This window comes from Melanotaenia boesemani, chromosome 15 (assembly GCF_017639745.1).
Source record: "Melanotaenia boesemani isolate fMelBoe1 chromosome 15, fMelBoe1.pri, whole genome shotgun sequence".
Lineage (NCBI taxonomy): Eukaryota > Metazoa > Chordata > Actinopteri > Atheriniformes > Melanotaeniidae > Melanotaenia > Melanotaenia boesemani.
In genome coordinates, this window is record NC_055696.1 from 64660 (window position 1) to 85810 (window position 21151).

A 21151-nucleotide genomic window follows, 5' to 3' on the forward strand; every position below is an offset into this window, starting at 1 on the left:
AGCACAGAGTCCTTACACCATTATGTGTTAATGTAAACACACACGCCACCACCGCGAGTCTTACCGCACAGAGCTGCAATCCTGTCGGCACGAAACACTGTTAGCCCGGCTAGCTGAATGGAGGAGTCCGGAACTCTGTTGTTGCGCCATGTCTCGGTGAAAACTAAGACACAGCAGTCTCTGTACTCACACCGTGTAGTTCGCTGCAGTCGAATGTAGTCCAATTTATTGTCCAGTGAGCAGACGTTGGACAAAATGATGGAGGAAAGTACCGGCCGGCTAGGGTTTGTTTTTAGCCTAGCATGAACACCTGCCCGTTTCCCGCGCTTCCGCTTCCTCGAGCACCGCTTGCGACATCCTCTTTTCCGGCCACCAACGACTGAAGTCCTGGTCTTCGCAGCAAGCCGAGGTCACGGAGTTTACTGAGAACATCATCATGGAGGTTAGTAACTGCACGATTCCTTGGCTGCAGTATCGTCTGGCAGTCGTATACACGAACACCACTGTCTTCGGTGTCCATGGTGTTTGTAGTTCGAGCTAAAGCAAAGATATAGCACCATTTTTGGTTCCGGAGAGGCGTGTTACTGTGTCGCCATCTATCTAGTTCACCAAGATACAAGAGAAGACATAGAACTTGTCAAATCAAATCAGATTTGATTTTCACTTTGTAGTCGAAGCAGATCGGCATCTTTGTCCCCATCATCCCCCACAGGGCATGGTATGACTGGTCCATGTAGTTCCTGGTAATAAACAGCTTCAGGGACTGATGCTCCTCTCCAGCCGCTGTTCCCACTCCTCAGGAAAAACAGCAGCTATTGGCTGTCCTAGAAGGCGCTAATTAGCATAATCAGCCTTGTACATATAGTTGTAATGTAGTGGGAAAGACAAAACTGGATAAAAAGACAAACTAAAAATGTTTAGGACAGCAAAATATAAAAAAATTAAATAAAATACAAAATAAATAAAATAAAATAATTGCCAATGTCAATATTTTCTTTATTTTTTAGTTAAGTTTTTTTTAAGTGTATTTTTTTTAGGAGTCTGGAACATTTCACAACACTTTTAACTTTTTAAATATTTTGTCCACACTCTTCATTAACAGACGTTACTGTGACGGTAAACCAGCAGGATCCTCCAGCATCAGCTTTTACGTTTCATTTTCAGCCTGGTCATGAACGTCGTCTGAATGCAGCAGCTGCTGCTGCGAGAAGACCAAGCCTCGTATGAGAGGGTCTGCACATCACCGCTCCTCGTTGGGAAGATAAACTACCTTCATTCACCTCCGTCTCCAAAAGTCTCCAATAACCAGAAAAACCCGCTAGATTTGTCGCTTTTTTAAAAAAAGTCGCTACAGGGTCTGAAAACTCACTAAATATTAGGGGTGTAACAGTTCACAAATAATTCGGTTCGGTATAAATTTCGGTTTTAAAGTCTCGGTTCGGTTCAGAAAGGGCACACAAATGCAAAATGTAAACTTGCTTTTTGTTTACTTAGAACTTATTAAAACAAAACACTTATACATTGTCCTAAAAAGGATGGGGAATTAAATAAACAGAATAATTAGGCTTTGTGACATCCAGAATCAATGTTAAACTATGTACTGTACAAACTATGTAAAAGCAAATGACAATTTTCTGGAATTTTTGTAAATCAATCATTCACACATTTAAATAAAATTTTTCTTACAATAGACAGAGGAAAAAATGAATAACACTGTCATAATGATAAATGTCATAAGACAAGTCTTGTTAAAAGAAATGCTTGTTTTTAGTGTTGCTTCTAGGCCCAAAGTCCAACAACAAAGACACAATTACTGTGGGAACCACTTCTCTTGAAAATAAAAATATATTAAAACAGTGTCCCCAACTGCAAACACTATAAGGAACTTATATTGCAAAGTACTGGAAATAGAAAAGGCAGTGTGGGCTGCATGGTTAAACTATGTACAGTAGCCTAGTCTTAAATAAATAAAACACAAATAAGGTTTTTGGCAAATGAGATATACTCAAATAAAGTTTTATATAACTGTTAATAGGCTAAAATAAAATCCTTTTGCATTTTGGCAAAGTAAACAACATGTCTCTACATGTAAAGTGCAGCACAATCAGTTCCAGCATTGAGAAATGTTTATTTTTTTTCAAGCTTCATATTTTTTGCCAGAAAGATTAACTTGTCCACATTGTCACTGGTAAGAGAAGATCTGCTGGCAGTGACGATGTCTCCTGCAGTTGAAAATACCCTCTCACTAGGGACGGAGGTAGCAGGTATGGCGAGGTAGTGCTTTGCCAGCTTGGCAGTCAGGGGGTACATGTACTCACTGGTCTTCCACCACAAAAGTGGATCAGAGTCCGCTGGTATACAAGGCAGTGCCTTGTATTTGATAACCTCCTTATTCACCAGCTGCAAGGTATCCTTGTTTCCCACCTGTGTCTTGAAGAGATCACCAAACAGTTCAGCCATTGCGGATTTTTTGACTGGAGGTGAGGATTCATTTGCCGCTGCGGGTCCTGTCTCTGAGGATGAAGCAGCTGCCCCTGTGGATTCTTCGCTCTATAAATGAAAAAAATTTAAAAAGCAAATATTTGTAATTGAGTCTAAAAGACTAAAGCCTTTAGTTGTTCAAAAGTATGAGCAAAAAGTAGTTTAGACACATTATTCTTTTTATTGTGAATATTATCATTATTGTTGCTCTCAGTAATTATTATTAAAAGAAGAAATAAAGAAAAAATGCATTACCTCTTCTTGAATGGCCACAATCTCGTTGATGAGGCTGTTGTAGATCCTTTCCCGACAGGCATCATCCACATGAGCAAGTGTCTTAAACCTTGGGTCCAGCACTGTGCATCTGTGTAAAAAGTCCTGAGAAGTGGCGTACCTCTGCTGCAGGTTTTCTCTGATGGCAGCCTTGACCTGGGTCACTGTTGCACTATCTCCCTCATTTGGCTCCATGGATTGGAGTAGTGTGGCTTTAAGGGGCAGTATCATTGATGCTGAAGGTGAAGCTTCAGTGCATACAAGAGCAGTGATCGTTTTTAGTGGCTTTAGCACCTCAATTATCTCCTCTGCCGTCCTCACCTCCACGTCAGACAGTACGCTGATGTCTTTCTTCTTCAGAGCCTTCTCGGTCAGCGCTGAGTACACCGCTGCCTGCTGCTCAAGGTATCTGACAAGCATGTCATAACTCGAGTTCCATCTCGTGGTGACGTCCTGAATAAGTTTGTGTTTTGCGATGTTGAGCATCTCCTGTTTGTTCTCCAAAATGTGCGCAGCTGTGGGGCTTCGGTGAAAGAAAGTCACGATGCGTCTCACTTTGCCAAGCAGTCTCGAAATCTGGTTGAGTTCTGTAGCTTTTTGTGAAGCAAGATTAATTGTGTGCGCAAAACACCCGATCTGCGGACCCAGACCAGATTCGCTGACTGCACTGACAATATTCCGGGCATTATCTGTTGTAACTGTAATTTTCGTTCCTGGCCTCTCCAATTTCCACTCCTGCACAGTTTCTTTTAGCATCTCTGCCAGGTTTGCGCTTGTATGTTGCTCATAAATGGGACGAGTTTGCAGAACGTAGCTAACCATGCTCCACTCGGAGTTAATGTGATGCGCCGTCACAGTTAAGTAGCTCTCGTTTGCTCTCGATGTCCACCCATCAGTTGTTAGCACTACCGCACATGCCTTTGATAATTCTTGGACGATGGCAGATTTAGTTTTTTCATAAAGACTGGGTATAATTTTCTGGCTGAAGTGTGGCCGGGTTGGAACTTCATAGCGGGGTTCAATGACCTTCAGCATGTGTCGGAATCCAGCATTTTCCACAACTGAATATTGCCTTAAATCCATTGCAATGAAAACGCCAATTGAATTTGTGATGGCTTTTGCACGGTCTGAGTGGCTGGGCAGAGGTGCTTTTAGTGCCGGGGGGAATTGTGTCTGAACAAGGGTAGTTTTTCTCTTTGCAGCAGTTAAGTCAACTGTCGGATGGTGCCGTTTTAAGTGAGCTAACATGTTCGATGTGTTGCATAAAACGTACCTAATCGTCGTGTGACAAAAGCGGCAAACTACCTTCGTCTTATCAACTTTTCTTTCTCCATTACAATATTCCACTGGGAAACCAAAATGTTCCCAAACAGGAGATCTTAAGGACGCAGGCGGATCTTCAAGCTCAGGTGGCTGAGAGGTGGCCATGCTGTGTGCTGCGCGTGTGACTGCCGTAAATTGAATAAACAAACACGACTTCCGGAAAATTATTCGTGCATAGCCCTGAACCGGACCGAGACCAACGTACCGAAACGGTTCGGTTCTAGTTACTATTTTTTTACACCCCTACTAAATATAGCGACAAAGTCGCTAAGTTGGCAGCACTGAGGAATAATAAATCCCCCCAAGACCCGCCTCTTTCCACACATTAGCTAATCACAGTGCTCGTTCGTCCCTGCTTACACACACATTGGCTGTCGTCTTCTTCGTTGGTGTTTGTCTCTTTTTCTCGTATTGACGTTAGTTTGAGGTAAACCAGCAGCTAATTTGTGTGTTACTATGAGCTACTGTAGTAGTACTGGGCTGAAGAGGGGAGAGGAAGTTTGTTAGCAACCAAAGACCGGCTAATGTATCGTCGCCGTTGTAGAGTAGATGAAAAATTCACTCACACTGTCTCACATTTTAGTCTCAAAATGCGACCGTTTGGTCGGAGTCTGGAGCCCTGGTTTACCTTTTAGCTCAGGCTAATGAAGTAGGTAAATATGTGGAGATTTTTAGCAGGAGCCGACCAGCTTTCCAAAAGAAAGCACGGTGAACTGGAGGATAAATCAGCAGGGCTTACAGCCCCAACCCCAGCCTTCTGTCTGCTTCACGGCCCGGTTCCGCTCGCTTCTCACACGCCGACTGTAAGCGGTGACACACATGCACGTGCCGACTGTAGGCTGTGACACCTATGCAGGCCGACTGTAGGCGGTAACACACCTGTGCGTGCCATTTGTAAGCGGTGACACACATGCACGTGCCGACTGTAGGCGGTAACACACCTGCGTGTGCCGACTGTAGGCGGTAACACACCTGCGTGTGCCGACTGTAGGCGGTAACACACCTGCGTGTGCTGACTGTAGGCGGTAACACGCCGGCACGTGCCAACTGTAGGCGGTAACACACCTGCGTGTGCTGACTGTAGGCGGTAACACACCTGCGTGTGCTGACTGTAGGTGGTAACACACCTGCATGTGCCGCGCTGTCAGCTCAGCAGCACTCTGTTGGACGTGATGTTAGCCGCTTAGCTTAGCTGTTTTCAACCTGAAGGGTGATGACAGCTGCATAACATGACATGACTCTGCAAGACTACGAAGAGCTGTCAACCGATTAACTTATCAATATAAAAATAATGATACTTATTATTATTGTATTGATCAGTTATTAAGTTCATTATTATTATAAATCAGCTTTTATGATTATTGATAAGCTATTTATATTCAATATTATTTGTCATGAATCAGATTGATAAGCTTTAAATTTATTATCAAATTTTGTTCAGTTTATTTTTTAAACAATAAAATAAAAAGCAAAAATCAAGGAGTATGATCCCACCATGGCTGTAATGCTGTGGCACAAGGACTGTTAGGAGCAGGAACGAAGAGTAGAGAGGGACGAGTCTGATCAGAGTTAAGTTAATGAATTCAGACATTAACACTTTCTTGTTGCTTTTGTTTAATGTTGCTGTGACTTCCACTTTCAGTTTGGATACAACACAACATAGTATTATAGAAATAACATGTGTAGAGGTATGTGTGTGTACAATAATTTATTAATTTGGCCAGTAAAACATATGTTTGGCCGGTGGATTTTTTTTATCTACCGGCCAACTTGGCCGGTGAGTCAAAAAGTTCATTTTGGACACTCTCTGCAGGACAATGTGCATAATAAGTGTTTGTGTGCCATCGAAACGAGTCAGAAACATGGAGTTTTAAGTTTGGAAAGTAATGTAATGTTACTTTAAAGATGTGCGTAATCAATCGCGTCTCCACCATACTAACTTCTTAACAGTCATGGCACATGGTAGCCCACATTTTCAATAAAATTAGATGGAATTGTACTGACTTCCAACAGAAGTTGTTTATATTCACTGTAAAGTGCCTAAAGATTACGACTGGGGGCCTAGTGGGTAGAGAGGTGGACTGGGGGCAGGAGGACCCAGGTTCAAGTTCTTGGATTGGCAAAAAAGGTGAACCACTGTGGCCCCTGAGCTAGGTTTTTAACCACAACTATTCTGTGGGTGCTGGAATCTGGTCTGGAAGCCCACTGCTCCTGGTGTAACTAGGATGGGTTAAAAACAGAAGGAATTTCCCAGCTGGGATTGATAAAGTTTTATAAAATAAGATGAAAATAAAATTGGTACTATGGAAACAAAAGCAAAAGATTGATGCTACTGTTGAACTGTGACAGCTTTAAATCAGATAACTGTTAGAGAGATAAGAAAGGGCTTGATTATATTTACCGTAACATTTTGGACGGCACAAAGAGACAGCACAGGATGTCGGGGCAGCTAATGTTGCCGTTTAACGGCTGATCCAAGGTGTGCTCCAGAATCTCCATGTGTTGACACTGAAGTGAAATCTTGCTCATGACTCACTGGATCCACAGACTGACACATACAATTAATTATCTTTTTCCCCTCTTCCCATCTTCCTTCTCATCTTCCTCTGCACTCCTTTCACCACATCCTTTTTTTACAGCTCTCTCATTACTCCCTACACTCCCCGTCATCATCCCTCTTGCTTCTACATGTGATTTCTTTTATCTCTTTCGGCTTTCTCCTTCCTGAGCTACCTCTTTACATCCTCTTCCTCCCTCCCCTCCTCCTCTTCCTTGTCCCTCCCTCTCCACTTCTGTGGCAGGCTGCTCGTTGCGGTGAGTCAGTATCATGGAGGCAGGCAGCGGGGCTGCCGCAGCGGTGGGGAGTGCAGCACTGGGACGGCTGGGAGCCACAGCCACCACCAGCCATGACATCTTGGACAGGTAAGAGAGACATATGAAGCTTGTGCACATCCTTAGGAAGAGACTGTCCCAAATGTTCTCCATCAGAGTTAAGAGTATTAGTGAGGAGACAAGGACCACACCTAAGGTAGGGCTTTAGTGAGCATGCTAGTTTGTTTATAGTTAGAGAAGGTGCATGGACAGTGAGCGGGTGTTATTAGATTTTATCTTTGTGCCTCCCTTTCAGTCATGCCTTGGTTTACCAGTTGGAGAATCCAGTTTGTGCTTTTGAGCATGCTCATATGTGCAAGTGCATGTGGATGAGTGTTACTTAGCTTCCTCTATGCCACAAGGAGAAATGACAGAGCTATGCGCATGCAGAGAAGGACGGGTGAGGCATTGAGGTATCAATGTGTCTAAGTGATATAGCTGAGCTGATAGGGTGAGTTTGCACAGTCACCCCCCCGGGTAACTCTGCCCCCCACCGCCTTCATAAACACAGTCCATCAGCCCCCCCGTAGCAACTGGGCGACAGCCATCTCCAGTCGTCACTGCTGGAACCCTCTCATTCAGATTTCATTCAGTCAGCTCCGCGACCACTGCCCCCATCAAGGGGTGCTGAGCGGATCGGCTTTCAGCCAGTTACGTCAGCGCCACAGCTGTACACCCACACCAACATGCTCGTGCAGTGTCATCACACACAGACACGCACACACCCTTCCTCTCACATTAGCATTCACACTAACACGTTCTCATGTCCAGAAACCACGACTGAAGAGGATGTTTTACAAACACGCTGGCAGTAAAATGGACACATAAACAGTCCTCAGCCCATGTTGTTCCCGGGATTCTCTGCATGCTTTCCCCACGCAGCGAGCTCGCTTATCAGGTGCTGCAGGGACGGCACTGATCTCCTCTACATCATAGCTGCTACACTCTCTGCCAATGAGGTTTAGCTAATCTCCAACACATCCAGGGGATCTCCTTTGACACACACACAGGAATGAAGGCAGTGACTCATTTAGCCATCATTTCCATTTTTATCTCTGTTAGTCACCAGACATTATGTGTGGTGTGGTTACATTTGGACCAGATATGGTTGAAATACACAGTAATACCCTGCAACATGCCAACCCGATCCCGGGCCATCTAACCAGCTAGCCAGTGGCGCCTCTCCTCCTGCAGATGTTCTTCTCTCTGCTGGATTAGTGGCACGTCGCCTACATCTGTCTCTGTTTCTGCAAAATGTACTGCTGTTTATTTTTCCCTCTTTTTTTGAAGAGGAGTGGTGGGGATTACAGTTGAGGCCGCTCAGCCACTCCACCTGCCCCCTGCCCCTAGTTCAGCATCCCTGCAGTCCTGAACTGGGTCTAATCCTGCACTGATGTTACCATGGCAGCAGCAGCTTAGCATACATTAGACAGCAGTCCAACATCACTACTGAGACTGAGTATGAATGAAGAAGAGGGGGGGGAATCAACAGGGAAGGGCATTCAGCTGCGAGTAGTGATTTAGAAAAGTTGTCCGATGAATCCTGCTGGACTGGTGGATCAGAGGATCAGCAGCCAGGACTCAGGAGGCCCCACGAGGTGACTCAAAGAAATGGAGTAAAAATGCTGTTGAGTGATTTTCTAATCAGATAGATCAGTAAACTTCAAACACGGACATTCTGTAACTAAATAAGGTGCTAATTATATAATGTCTTGTGTTTTCTCAGCTTTTGGTTTTCTTCTTGAACTCATTTAAAGCTTAATTTTACACCACAGGTGAGCTTTCATTAAACTTGAAGCATTTCTTTGCCATATTAGACAATAAGAATTTAGCATGACTTTAAGAAGTTTTACACCAACATTTCCAGAAATTTCTATCACCCACAATTTATTTACCAAGGTAAAATACTTCATAGTGATCTGCATGGTTTTCTTTTCCACCGCAGTCACAGAAAACTGATTGTAATTAGGCTGATACTCCATGTTGGCCTTCAGCTTTCTTTTTTTTTTAAACACACTAAATCTCTAACATGGTACTTTCACTTTCAACATCTCCTCTGTGGCTGAGGAAGAAAGCTTTTAGGTGATATTGACAATTATGTCGAGTTCTATAGAAACCACTCAGAATTTAGGAGGCTCATTAAGTTTTACAAGGCTCAGGTCTGAATGGGTTAATAACTTAGCATCGCCTCGTCCTGTTTGCTGGCATTCACCCTCGTAGATCTGTACCCATGCAGCTTTTTCATGTCTTAGTTTTAAGAGTCACGGCTCTACAACATTGTGCTGTCATTAAATCAGCGGTCAGTATTACAAGCCTCTATTAAATGGAAAGGGACATAAAAGGATTGAACTGAAGGTCCACAGAAATCTCCAGTCTTTGATATTTACAGATGTATAAATGGTGCATCAGCTTAATGTGGTTGGCTGTCTGAGCTTAAAGCGTCACAACATGCCGGATCAGACTACTTGGACAGTTTCCTCTTGGAAGTCTTGTCCGTGATGCCATATGCAGGACAATCTGCCTTGGTAGGATTCAAGCTAAACTGTTGGGCAACTGGAGAGATTTTCCAGCTCTGTGGATGAGATCCAGCTCCCGCTAATGGCTTTTCTGTTTTCCCTCTATTTGTTGCTGCTCTTAGCTGTCCAAACAACCACCCAGGTTATAAAATACATTTTATTTGGAGACTTCTCTATCACTTAACTTTTATTATTGAGGTCAAATCATTCATGGAAAGATTCAAGCCATGGACGACATCATCATTAACCTTGCTGAAAAAAACTGAAGAATTTAGCTCAGATTGATGAAAATATTAAGTGTGTCTCACTTGAGATGGCTTAAACATATTTGGATATAATCTTTAGACTGAAAATGATGTAAAAGGCTTCAAGTTGTCAGCTGCCCTGAAGCTGTTGGATTCTAAATCAATCTCACGGAGTACACTTTTACAATATAAATCTGCAAATTTAGAGCGTACTAACAAAACAATCATGGCCATTTAAATTTAGCTGAGAGATTGTGACAACTCTTGTATCTGGAAACAATATCAGCTGTCTCATTTCCCTTTCCCCAAAGCAAACGGTAGACACCCTTTTACAAAGCTGAGGATAATCAGCAGGCTTCAGCCCAGATTTTCTTTCATTTCGTCAATGGACAGAATTGCTGTTAAATAGCTGCAGTGAATTTCTATGCAAGTTTGTCATTATAGTGAAAACAGCCTTCGGCGGAAACTTTGTCCTCTGCAGCTTGTTAAGTCAGCTGATTGTGCGACTCATAATTAGAGCTGCAGCTCTTGTGATCATGACAATTGCTTCTGTGATTTTATGCTGGGTATAACTACAATAACCTTTGACATGCAGCAAATACATTAACAAACAAGCTTCTTTACTCTTTAGTTTCTAATTTAGAAGAGGTTGTGCGGAGAAGAACATATATTTTGTATATACAGTATGTCTATGCATTTTAACGTGTGTTCTGTTTATAGAGTTATGCAGGAAGAATTGAAGTGAAATGAGTACAAATAGTGTTTCAACTGGAGGCATCACTGCTGACCAAACACAGGAAATGCAATGGAATGAGCTGTTTGGACAACCCAGGATAAAATCTGCAGCACTATTTCATGTTGTTGGAGGTTTTTTCCTGGCTACTGAAAACTTCCCTTTAGTAGGGCTTCATGTAAATCATGACTTAATGACAGTCTGTGTACTTATTTTACTACACTGACAGGTAAAGTGGTTGATACTACTTCTTTTATTATGCAAAGTTCTTCTGGGAACATCTGCAACCTGCTATTTCGACATTCCCATTAATACATAACAATCCCCACTTACCTGAACAATTTGAGACCAGCCACCCCCCCAAAAATGCCATCTTTACTCTCTACAGTGTCAGCTGGAAACCTGCTTCGGTAGGGCTTGAAGAACATTCGAGTCTGCGGTGTTCATCCAGCCAAACCAGAGGGGATCTGATGCCTTGTTTGGGTCACCAGCCAGTGTGTCTGGTAGATTCAGTTTAGTTTATTTTCAGGGAAAATAAGCCAGTACAACTGAGTGCATTTAAATAGATCCTTAAAAAATAAATGATAAACAATTTACAGAATAAATGTTTCTGTAAGTTGAGTTTTTGATGTTTTTTCTCATGGAAATGTCAAACGGTATTTCTCTCAACATCCTCTTTCCCCGTAAGGAACTTTTCTACGTCAGACTTTGGGATGTTTGAACAATCTTTGACTTCTGTTAAAGTAAAAGTGATAAATAAATTTAAAAAGTCACCTCAACTTCTTCTTTAACACATAATCAGATGACTTCAGAGCTCTCATCAGAACTATGACGTCAGAGTTTATCATGAATTGTAACGAAGAATGCAACAGAAACAAAGGGTGAAAATGGCGGGCATTTAAACATGACGCTGTTTCTTCTTATTTCTGAATCACATCTTTCGACCAATCAGTAATTCGGTATTGAATCAAAATTTGATAATAATAATTTTTATAATAATAAAGTGCACTAATACAAAATCTACATAACTTAGAAGTGATTTTATTTCCGGTTACTTACTGTTTACAGGCAGCACATTCATCCCTTAATTATTGTCCTGCCAAAGCTTGAGCTAAAAGCAGCTTTTATAATCTTGATTAATTATGAGAGCTTTCTAAACTTTCACTCATTTTTTTATGATGTCAGTTTATTTTATTGCTCATTTTAAAAACACAGAAGAGAAACTGTTGGCCACGTCACATAAACTTTAATTTAGCCACTTTTGAAAATTCAAGCCAGTTCAAGTTCATCTATTCATGTTTGTGGTTGAATCAACCACAAATATAAACTAAAAAACAGGCGGTTTATTTGTTATAGAGCTGAACACGAGACACTGCCTCCCTGCAGCCTTCAGTCACCACTCATTGGCCATCAGACCAGTGCCGCCATATTCTCTGGAGGGTATTATTGGCAGCTCTAAAAGTGGCGTGTCTCCATGTTTGTCCGGTCCACTACAGAAAACAAGCTATGCTCTAAAGAGTTGCTCTCATCAACGGTGATCACAGCCTTCCAAACGGGCAATGCTTGTTGCTGTGCTTTTGCCGTGCTGATTCATCTCCTTGCTGCATTCTGTCTCATATATTGTTCTGGGAGGTGATCACAGATTGAAGCTGCTAACCTGAAGTATTTAAATTTTTCACGCAGATAGGCCTTTTAAAAGTCAATACAGAGGAAGTGCAGCTGCCTCTGAGTCTTCACTATAACTCAAAGCTGTCATGAAGGCGTCCCAGTTTCACCCAGCAATACCACAAGCCTAAACAGAGTCCCTCCAGCAGATGATCTGGCCCTAGTATCCTGATCCCAAGATCTGGATCTCTGGCTCTGAAAGTCCATCCAATTCAGGCTTTTACTTGTTCATTACATCAGGCCTTTCAAATGAGCAGTGCTCAGCTTCCACATTGGTGGGTGATGTGAAGCCCGAACAATTAGCCATGTTCAGTCAGACTTTCAGTGGCTGTGGTGGTTGCTTACATAGTGCAGGCGGAAATTCGCGGCTCTCATTCCAGAGCAAAAATTAGGCTTTTATTGACCAAAATTGTGAAGATTGAAACCTTTTTAAATGTGGGGCTGTCTGTTTTGTCCTTTTATACAGTTGGAGGGCAAAAAAGTTGGATGTAAATGTCTCCAGTTAGCTTCGCCCTTAAGCTGGTGGTGTTGAAGGTAGACGGGAACCAGAGGAGAGGGCTGCTGAAGATGACACTAGACTTCTAGCTGTGCTGCGTTGAGAGTATTTGGAGCAGCTGCTGGAAAGAGGTGTTCCTGTCTGCTAACATGCCTCCAAACAAGGAATGCAGGAAATTCCAGGAGTGCCCTGCACTTCGGAGCAGAGGTGATGAGTGACTGGCTTAAAGCGCCTCACGCTGGGTCGGTAGTTCTCAAGCCCCTGTGGTAAGTGGTGCTTAAAGCATTCATTAGGGTGAGAGTGGCTGTGGGATGTCAGAAACTCTGGAAGCCTCCTCATAAGCTGTTTCTCATTATTTACCACATGACAAGATGACTTTCTTATAGACAGCTGTATAATTACATCTGTGCCTCACTCGGTTGCTTTAATGGCGTAAGACACTCACAGCACATAATTTTTCTACAGAATATCCTTAAATTGTAATGGCTGGATTCTCCACTGGTTATCCACCAGATCTGACACCATTTCATGTTTCCAGGAAACTTGAGCCTCTCTCAGATGGCACATTGTCAAATTTTCACAGAACTGGAGCTGATTATAAATCTTTAAAACAAGTAATTTTTTAAGTGGCTCCAAACTGAGCAATTTATCCCACAGCTAGCCTGGAGGTAAGGAGAGAAGCAGTGGATAAAGAGTTGATGCAGCCTCCAGTTTGGGTGTAAGGCTAGAAAAGAGGAGAAGGTGGGAGGTGAAATCCTCCTGATAGATCTGCCGAGTTGTGAAAACATTTCTAGTTTTGCTTCAAACGCCTGATTATGTTTTATAACTTGATACCAAAAAGAAGCTCATTGGATGACTGAGCTGCTTGCAGAATTTGACAGATGTGATTTATACCAGCAGTAAAAACAACTGTTCCATCTCATTAAGGGACTGAGGCAGGGGTTTTTCTGTACCTTCAACAAAGGTTCTAACACGTGGCTAGCAACACCTGCACTGAATTTCAACAACAACATAACACTGAAAGTACCAGTAATATTTTTTTCATCTATTTTTCCTTTTCATTAGGTTGAAATCTGTGAGCTTTTCTTTTCTATCCACATCCCATAGAAGAAAGTCTGTTTGTGTTTCTTTATTTTAAAACCTACAAATAGAATTCTTGAGAAGTTGTCTTTTTTCCAAAAGGTCTCGTAACATTTGCAGCTCCAAACCAGTTTTGTTTATTAGGTCTGAGGGAAAAATGGCTCTTTGGACTGGAAAGGTTGTGGACCCCTGGACTTAGGGAATTTTCTCCTGAAAGAACCTCTGTTCTTAAATCAGACAAATTATTTAAAAGAAGTTCTTAAGAGCATTTGTTTTTGGTGTCTCCAATTTATCTAAATATACTTTGTCCTTTCCATTTAGAAGTTGGGAATTCTGATTTTCCTATTTGTTGAATGCTCCATGACTGGCTCTACCCTTAAAGGACGGCTTAAATTGAGCCTCTAAAATCTTCAAGCACAGCTGGAAGGAGCAGCAGTGAAGCCCAGAGTTTATGGAGCTGATTTGTGATGGAGTAGCGTGTAAACCTACATGTGGTGCAGTCTTTCATCAGCCATGGCCAATTTAGCACGACTGGCACTGGTATTATAACTAGAGGTGAGACCAGTACCGGCTATCAGTGGTCAAAAAGAGAAATGTAAATAAGCAGAATTTGCTAGTTTGGTGTGTGGTAGTCTGAGCTGGGCTTTCAGTTTCTCAGGCTGTTGATTGTCTTCCAACATGGTGTTCGGTGTTACTGATATACAACTACTGCATTTATAAATAATATGCTGATTCACCTTTTTGCTCAAAGTTGCTTCAAATTCTCATGCTGAATTTCCTAAATGGTAAAACTAATCGAGTGTTGGGTAGCTGTGACTCCACGGGCCACCCTTTGGGCTGATAGCACCCTTTAACTGCATTTCTGCTTTTGGATAGTATACTGTATGTTAACACTATATATGTCTATATATAGTATATATATAGTATATATCAGTCTACCCCCTGCTGTTATATTTGGGGGGTCTCAAGCTACACGCTGCAGGTACTAGAAACAGTGATGCTGAAAAATGGAAATCGTTTCTTAAAGCTGCATTATGTTTTTGTGTCAGCATTAGTAAGAAATTCATGGATAATCAAGTCATAGTTATTCAGTTTAAAACTGAAATTCTATTCTATTCTATTCTACAGTCATTTAGCAGACACTTTTATCCAAAGGGACTTTGAGAGTAAGAACAACACAAGCATGAATTCAAACAAGATGGAAGTCATCATTAAGCGGTAGTCAGACTGCTTTGAGTCCAGGTGGACCAGGTGCTGTCATGTCGTGCTGGAGGCAGTGCATAACTTTTTAAGTTTTTTGTAGTTTTTTTAAGTCATTTTGTTTAAATACAAACATTACAATTTCATCACACAGCATCACCTTGGGCATAAGTGCAGCAGCTTCTTCAGTACTTGGTTGAACCAAAGAGCTGGACAAATCTTTCTACCTCATTCTGAGTAGAGTTAAGAGTTAAGCTAAGTCTGGAAATGCTCCTTAAACAACTGAGTCTTTAGCTTGCTTTTAAAAGTGGATAAGGACTCTGCAGCTTGGACGGAGTTTGGTAGATGGTTCCACCACCGGGGAACAACAGAGGAGAAGAGTCTAGCTACTGATGTGGCGTCACCTTGTGGTGGGAGCACTAGGCGTCTTTCACTGGCAAAGCGTAACTGTGGAGAGGGAGTGTAGCTCTGGATTAAGGAGTGGAGGTAGACCGGAGCCTTTTGGATTATTGTTTTGTAAGCCAGAAGCAGAGCTTTGAATTTGATGTGCTGTAACTGGAAGCCAGTGGAGAGCAATTAGCAGCGGAGTGACATGAGCTCTTTTGGGCTGGTTGAAGACCAGACGTGCTGCGTAAGGCCATTTGGGGCACGGGTTCAAAGGTTTTAATGACATTTTCTGTTTATTTCAAAGACTAAAATAATGAAGTTTTAACACTAGATATCTTATCCTTTAACCGTTTGAGGTTCTTACAGAAGCAAAGTATTCACATGATACAGATGTGCTTAAAAACACTGTAGACTGTCTCTATACAATATCATTTATAGTCTCTATATAATATTCTGGAGTTTGCATGTTCTCCCCGTGTATGTGTGGGTTCTCTCCGGGTTCTCCGGCTTCCTCCCACCGTCCAAAGACATGCATGATAGGTTAATTGGTTATTCTAAATTCTCCCTATGAGAGAGTGTGTGTGTGAATGGTTGTCTATCTGTGTTGGCCCTGCGACAGATTGGTGACCTGTCCATGGTGTACCTACCTCTCACCTGTTAAAATGCTGGGATAGGCTCCAGCTCACCCGTGACCCATAATGGAATAAGCGGTCATGGTAATGAATGAATGAATAATATTTCTACTGTTTGTGCTGCCTACAGAAGCCTGAGGCCCGGACGTCACCTGGAGGACGACGACTTTGTGCCTGAACTAGCTCATCTCCATCCCAGAGAGAGACCAGACTGGGAGGAGACCATCAGTGCCATGGTGAGGCGAAGCTATCATCAGAAACCTCGTTAATACATCAGACATAGACGTCACATCCATGTTAACTCATAACACATGCACAGTCACCTGTTCAGCGACTTCCCTGCAGCCCTCGGGGGGTATGGGTAACAGTGCATTAAAAAATATCCATGCAATCCATTTCTCATTTTGGAGCTGGCTTGAAAACCTCTGCAGCCTCTGAACGTGCCTAGAAAGCATCAGGGCTGCAACAGCATGAGGTATGTGTAGTACAGATGTTTACACATACTGGAAAGCATAAATCCTAACCTGAAACATACCAAAATCACTGGGAGACCCTCAGCTAAAAGACTACCAAGCATTAGCATCCAGATAAAACCGTTCAAACCCCAAGCAGTTATATGCTTTATAACGTTATAAGAGAACTGTCTGCTAATTTCTCAACTACAAACAAACCACACAAACAAGGTGTCGTATGAAAGCAGGTGCTCTGCTGATTACAAAGATCTCTGTTTCATTAACGTGAAAACAAACGGTGAGCTAGCAGCCAAAGAGTAGCAAACAAAAAATGGGCTGCTGTCCTCTGGTTGTCATAGAGAGTAATGTGGTTTTCTTTTAGGAAGACGTATAAGTAAAACATGTGTTTATTCTGACAATATTGTAGTAATCTCTCATGTCTCAGCTTTCTTTTGAGACAAAGATTATACATACAGCCCTTGTAGTTGTGAAGATATATTCCATTTATTTTGGGTATGTCATTTTATACAGGAGACAGAAAAATAGGCCTCGTGATGAAGAGGTTAAAGAAAGTGCTGAAACAAGCACACAATTTCACCTTTAAAATACTGCTTTTACACAAGGAGATCAAACCAGTTCTTGTAACTGCATCTCTGTATTTGTCAGCCAGGCCAGTCATCAGCTTTCAGCAGCAACTCCAGGTGATGAAGTCCGATCCAGCGACAACAGCTTCCACCAGCCTGTTTACCGTCTGTCACGTTATTAACAGGCTCTGTTTTTAAGCCTGGGGTTGTTGACTTGTGACTCTCTCTCTCCTCTGGAAACTGTCCCTTCTGCTGCTGAAACACGATCGGACCGTCATGATTAATGCAGGTGACGGTTGGTCCTTAGCCTGCTCCCACCTCTGTTTGCATAGATCAGTAATCTTCCTGCTGTCGCTCTCCGTGTCGTTTCAGCCTCATCTTTCAGCGCTGATCCCAGACATCATTATCTCTTTCCTCCCTTTTTATTTTATTTATTTATTTTTGGTGCGGGTATTACATCCTGCTTCAACAGCACAGTGAAAAATGAGGCCGTTGCCATGGTAACGAGCAGAGCCACCCGCGGTTGGAGCCCTAATGCGAGTGCTCCCTTCGATCGGGCAACAGAGTAAAGGAGGAAAAACCATTTCAGCAGGGCTGCTGAATATTGATCACAGAGGTGGAGTTTTTAATACTGTATATCTGATATTCTTTGTTCAGCTTTTGAAATGATGCGAGGGACTCTGCGCCGGGTGGCGTGCATTATGAATGCCTCTGCTGCTTCCAGGGGGTAATAGGGAAGCTCTACGCAACTTAGTGCGAGCTGTCACACAACGCCCTGTTGTAGTGTGCAGGATGGATTATATTTGGTGTTGACAACAGAGAAATGAACAAAGAAAATGTACAGAAATGCCAGCAACATGACGCTGAGCTGAGCTGAGTATTTTACGACTTATAAGCAGGTGTGTTGTTTTTCTGCTCCAAAGTTCAATAATTTCTCCATTAATTTAGAAATGTACAGAAATTTAATGTTCACCTGTAGCTGTAGGTTCATTTCTTAGTCTGTGGTTCACTTTGTCCCAACATAAACTAGAAAAATGCAAAAACTGAAGTGTGAAGCTGGAAGCCACGAATGTCAGAAGATGAGTCGATAACCAGAACCATCGGTGGAAGGGTTAGTCCTCGCAGGTTTTCCATAAATACCAATATCTGCTTTCATCTCTACCAGCCTGGCGCAGTTAGCAGCTCAGATAGACACCAAAAGTCAGGCTGGCCTTGACTACAGGGCACCTTCATTGATAGATGTCACGGTGCCATGGCGTCACCTTCACCGCCACGGCGTCACCTTCACCGCCACGGCGTCATCTTCACCGCCACGGCGTCACCTTCACCGCCACGGCGTCACCTTCACCGCCACGGCGTCACCTTCACCGCCACGGCGTCACCTTCACCGCCACGGCGTCATCTTCACCGCCACGGCGTCATCTTCTCCGCCACGGCGTCACCTTCACCGCCACGGCGTCACCTTCACCGCCACGGCGTCACCTTCACCGCCACGGCGTCATCTTCTCCGCCACGGCGTCATCTTCTCCGCCACGGCGTCATCTTCTCCGCCACGTCGCCACCTTCACCGCTACGGCACCACCTTCACTGCCACGGCGCCACCTTCACCGCTACGGCGCCACCTTCACTGCCACATGCCACCTTCACCACTACGGCGCCACCTTCACCGCCAAGGCATCTGGCTGCCGAATCGCGCGGAGTTGCACCGTGGTCTTTGTTTCTCAGCTAGGCTTTTTTTCCCCCTTATCTTTAGTTTTGTCTTGCAGCTTTTGAAAAACATATTCTAGTTTATTTTTATTAGATTTTTTAAAAAATATTAGTGCTGAGCAATGATCGTATGACATGATGCGATTATCGCATCGTTAAGTGCAAAATGTCTCTTTTCTTTAAAGGGCGGCCTACATAAAATAAATAAATAAATACAGTAAATTCTGGTTTACAAACATGACATCAGGGGTCTCCAACCTGCGACTCTGGACCTTCCACAATGCCTCTAAATATGTGGCTAAAATATGTTTTTAAATCTATCTTTCTTGTCATTAGGTTGGAAACCATGGACCTTTTTTTCTTTTACATCATTTTCCACAAATATCTACATCCCTTAGAAGAAAGTCTGTTTATCTTCTTTTTACAAAGGTTTTATGTTTTTATTTATTTTAAAACCTAAAAATGGAAATAAAAATGTGGTTCTTCAATAATAACAAATATCCTATTTGGCTTTTCATTAAAATAGAAATTAAGTTTCCTTTTTGAAAAGTCTGGTAACATCTGCGTCTCTAAAGGAGTTTTATTTAGCTGGCTGAGGGAAAAATGTCTCTTTTGATTGGAAAGGCTGCAGACCCCTGCACTAAACACACAAACCGGTTTAGCAGCAGTTTTCTCTTTAAACAGCAAAAGTTCAAATATTTCTTCATATATACTTATAAAATATTTATGAGAAAGAAGGATGAAATGTTCAGGATTTACTAACTAAAAGGTAAAAAGTCAGCAGGATGGATTTAAAGCTGTGAAGCTGCTTCCTTCTAAACACAGAAGGAACAATATGTGATGAATATCAGCATCAGGTGAACAGACAGAAAGCAGGATGAGAATCTCACAGCTTCTAGATGGTGAGGAGAGAGAAATATTCACAATATGCACAATAACTTCCATCCATGCAGCTTCACTGCTTCATTATCCACATTTCTGGATATAAATTCTCTAAACTTTCATTCTTAGCTTGACTGTTTAGCTTCACCTCTGCACCTGCAGCCTCCACTACCGGGAGTTAAGGGTTAACATCTCGTTTCCGGGTGTAGCGTCAGGTCTGTAGATGTAACTATAAACATGTGTGGTATCCACAGAAAGTCCAGAATCTCAGCTACCAGCTCAGCAAAACCATTTCTATCACCAACAAACACAGTTAAGACAAAAAATTATTCAAGGACCAGGTACACAAAGTCCGAAAAATATGTAAACACAGATGATGTTTCCCCATGAACACGAACAAACGGCTCCTCTACTGAAAGCTGACATCTCACAGATTCCACAGCTGGAAGTTTCATCTTAATATGGGTTAACCAAGATTCACCGAACCAGAGGCAGAAGAAGACCCGATTTATGCTGCACGCTTGGAAAGTCAGAAAACATGTCTTTGCTGTCTTGCATAAATTAAAACCGCATTTATTAAAATAATAATAATAATAAATAAAAATTTCTTGTTATCTTTTGGGAGCAGTTTCCTGTCCAAAAATCACAATGGTCTGTCCATCTGCAGGTTTAGACAAAGAGAAACGTCAGTTTTTCTTATTTCTTAAGTTCCAGACAGAAAATGTCTCTTCATGTTAATAAACCTGCTCTCTCCAGCAGGGAAGGGAGACGTGGACGCCATGTTTCTGTCATCAAAGCCAGCAGCCAGCAAAAAAACCAAAAACAAAAAAAAAAAACCCTTAACGCGCGATTAAAAAATTAATGGCGTTAATAAAGTGTTGCATTAACGCATGATTAATGTGTTAACGTGCCCAGCACTACAAAATATAAATATTTTTTTCCATCTATTTGACGTATAAATGAAGAAATCCCTGGAGAATGGGTCTTCTAGTTAAATCTGCATGTACCAAAAAGGATTCCCCTCATTAGATGTGTTTACAGTCTTTGGTTTGTTTTTTTCTAGATAGTCTTTATTTCATTTTCATTTCTATTCTTTCTTCTCTTTTTTTAAAATTTGATCTCATTTTTTAAATTTAATTTAATTAAAAATGTATTTATTTGAAAGGCTGCTTTCAGATTAAAAACAAGTTTTCAGTCAGTGCATCCTGCGGTACCGTTGGATCCTTTTTGCTCTTCAATCTTCCTGTTTTTATTTAAACGAAAGCAGATGTTTGTTAATGAAACAGAGCTGCCCTCAGCCGAGTGAACAGATTGTTGAACGTCTTTGTAAAGCAGAGGTTTTATCAGAAACTAGCATGTTTTTTGAAGTTTGTGCTCCGTGACTTCAGTGATTTACTGTCAACTAAAACGCATCATCTTGCTTCTTCTGAAGTGTATTCATATATTTATTTTAGTTTTGGCTCATTTCTTCTGCAAAAAACACTCCTCCTGACCAAATCCATACCTTTTTCATTTCCGAAAGGTCACACAAGTAGAGTTTCCATCAGATAACTGATGTGAAAAAAAACTTTCTATTGACTGGTTTGAACCAAACAAACTGGGCTGCGCTGTGTCACCAGTGGGT

General features: G+C 42.1%; 2 protein-coding genes across 6 annotated transcripts in view; one reads left to right on the plus strand and one right to left on the minus strand.

Moving 5' to 3' along the window:
- The window catches only part of arhgap32b (Rho GTPase activating protein 32b), a 141052-nt gene that overhangs the window by 49544 nt on the left and 70357 nt on the right, over positions 1 to 21151 (plus strand). For 3 of the 5 annotated variants that reach the window (XM_042007847.1, XM_042007851.1, XM_042007849.1), the window contains exons 2-3: positions 6717 to 6999; positions 16033 to 16138. In XM_042007847.1, the coding sequence (XP_041863781.1) occupies positions 6905 to 6999; positions 16033 to 16138 (201 nt within the window). In that variant the 5' untranslated portion in view covers positions 6717 to 6904. The remainder of the gene's footprint in view (positions 1 to 6716; positions 7000 to 16032; positions 16139 to 21151) is intronic. The other 2 variants (XM_042007848.1, XM_042007852.1) reach the window with 2 other exon arrangements.
- Positions 293 to 3789, minus strand: LOC121654567 (zinc finger BED domain-containing protein 4-like). The gene is made up of 3 exons (XM_042008772.1): positions 2737 to 3789; positions 2247 to 2550; positions 293 to 537 (listed from the first exon to the last, which is right to left on the minus strand). Exons 1-3 carry the CDS (start codon positions 3787 to 3789, stop codon positions 293 to 295), a joined length of 1602 nt encoding a protein of 533 aa, XP_041864706.1.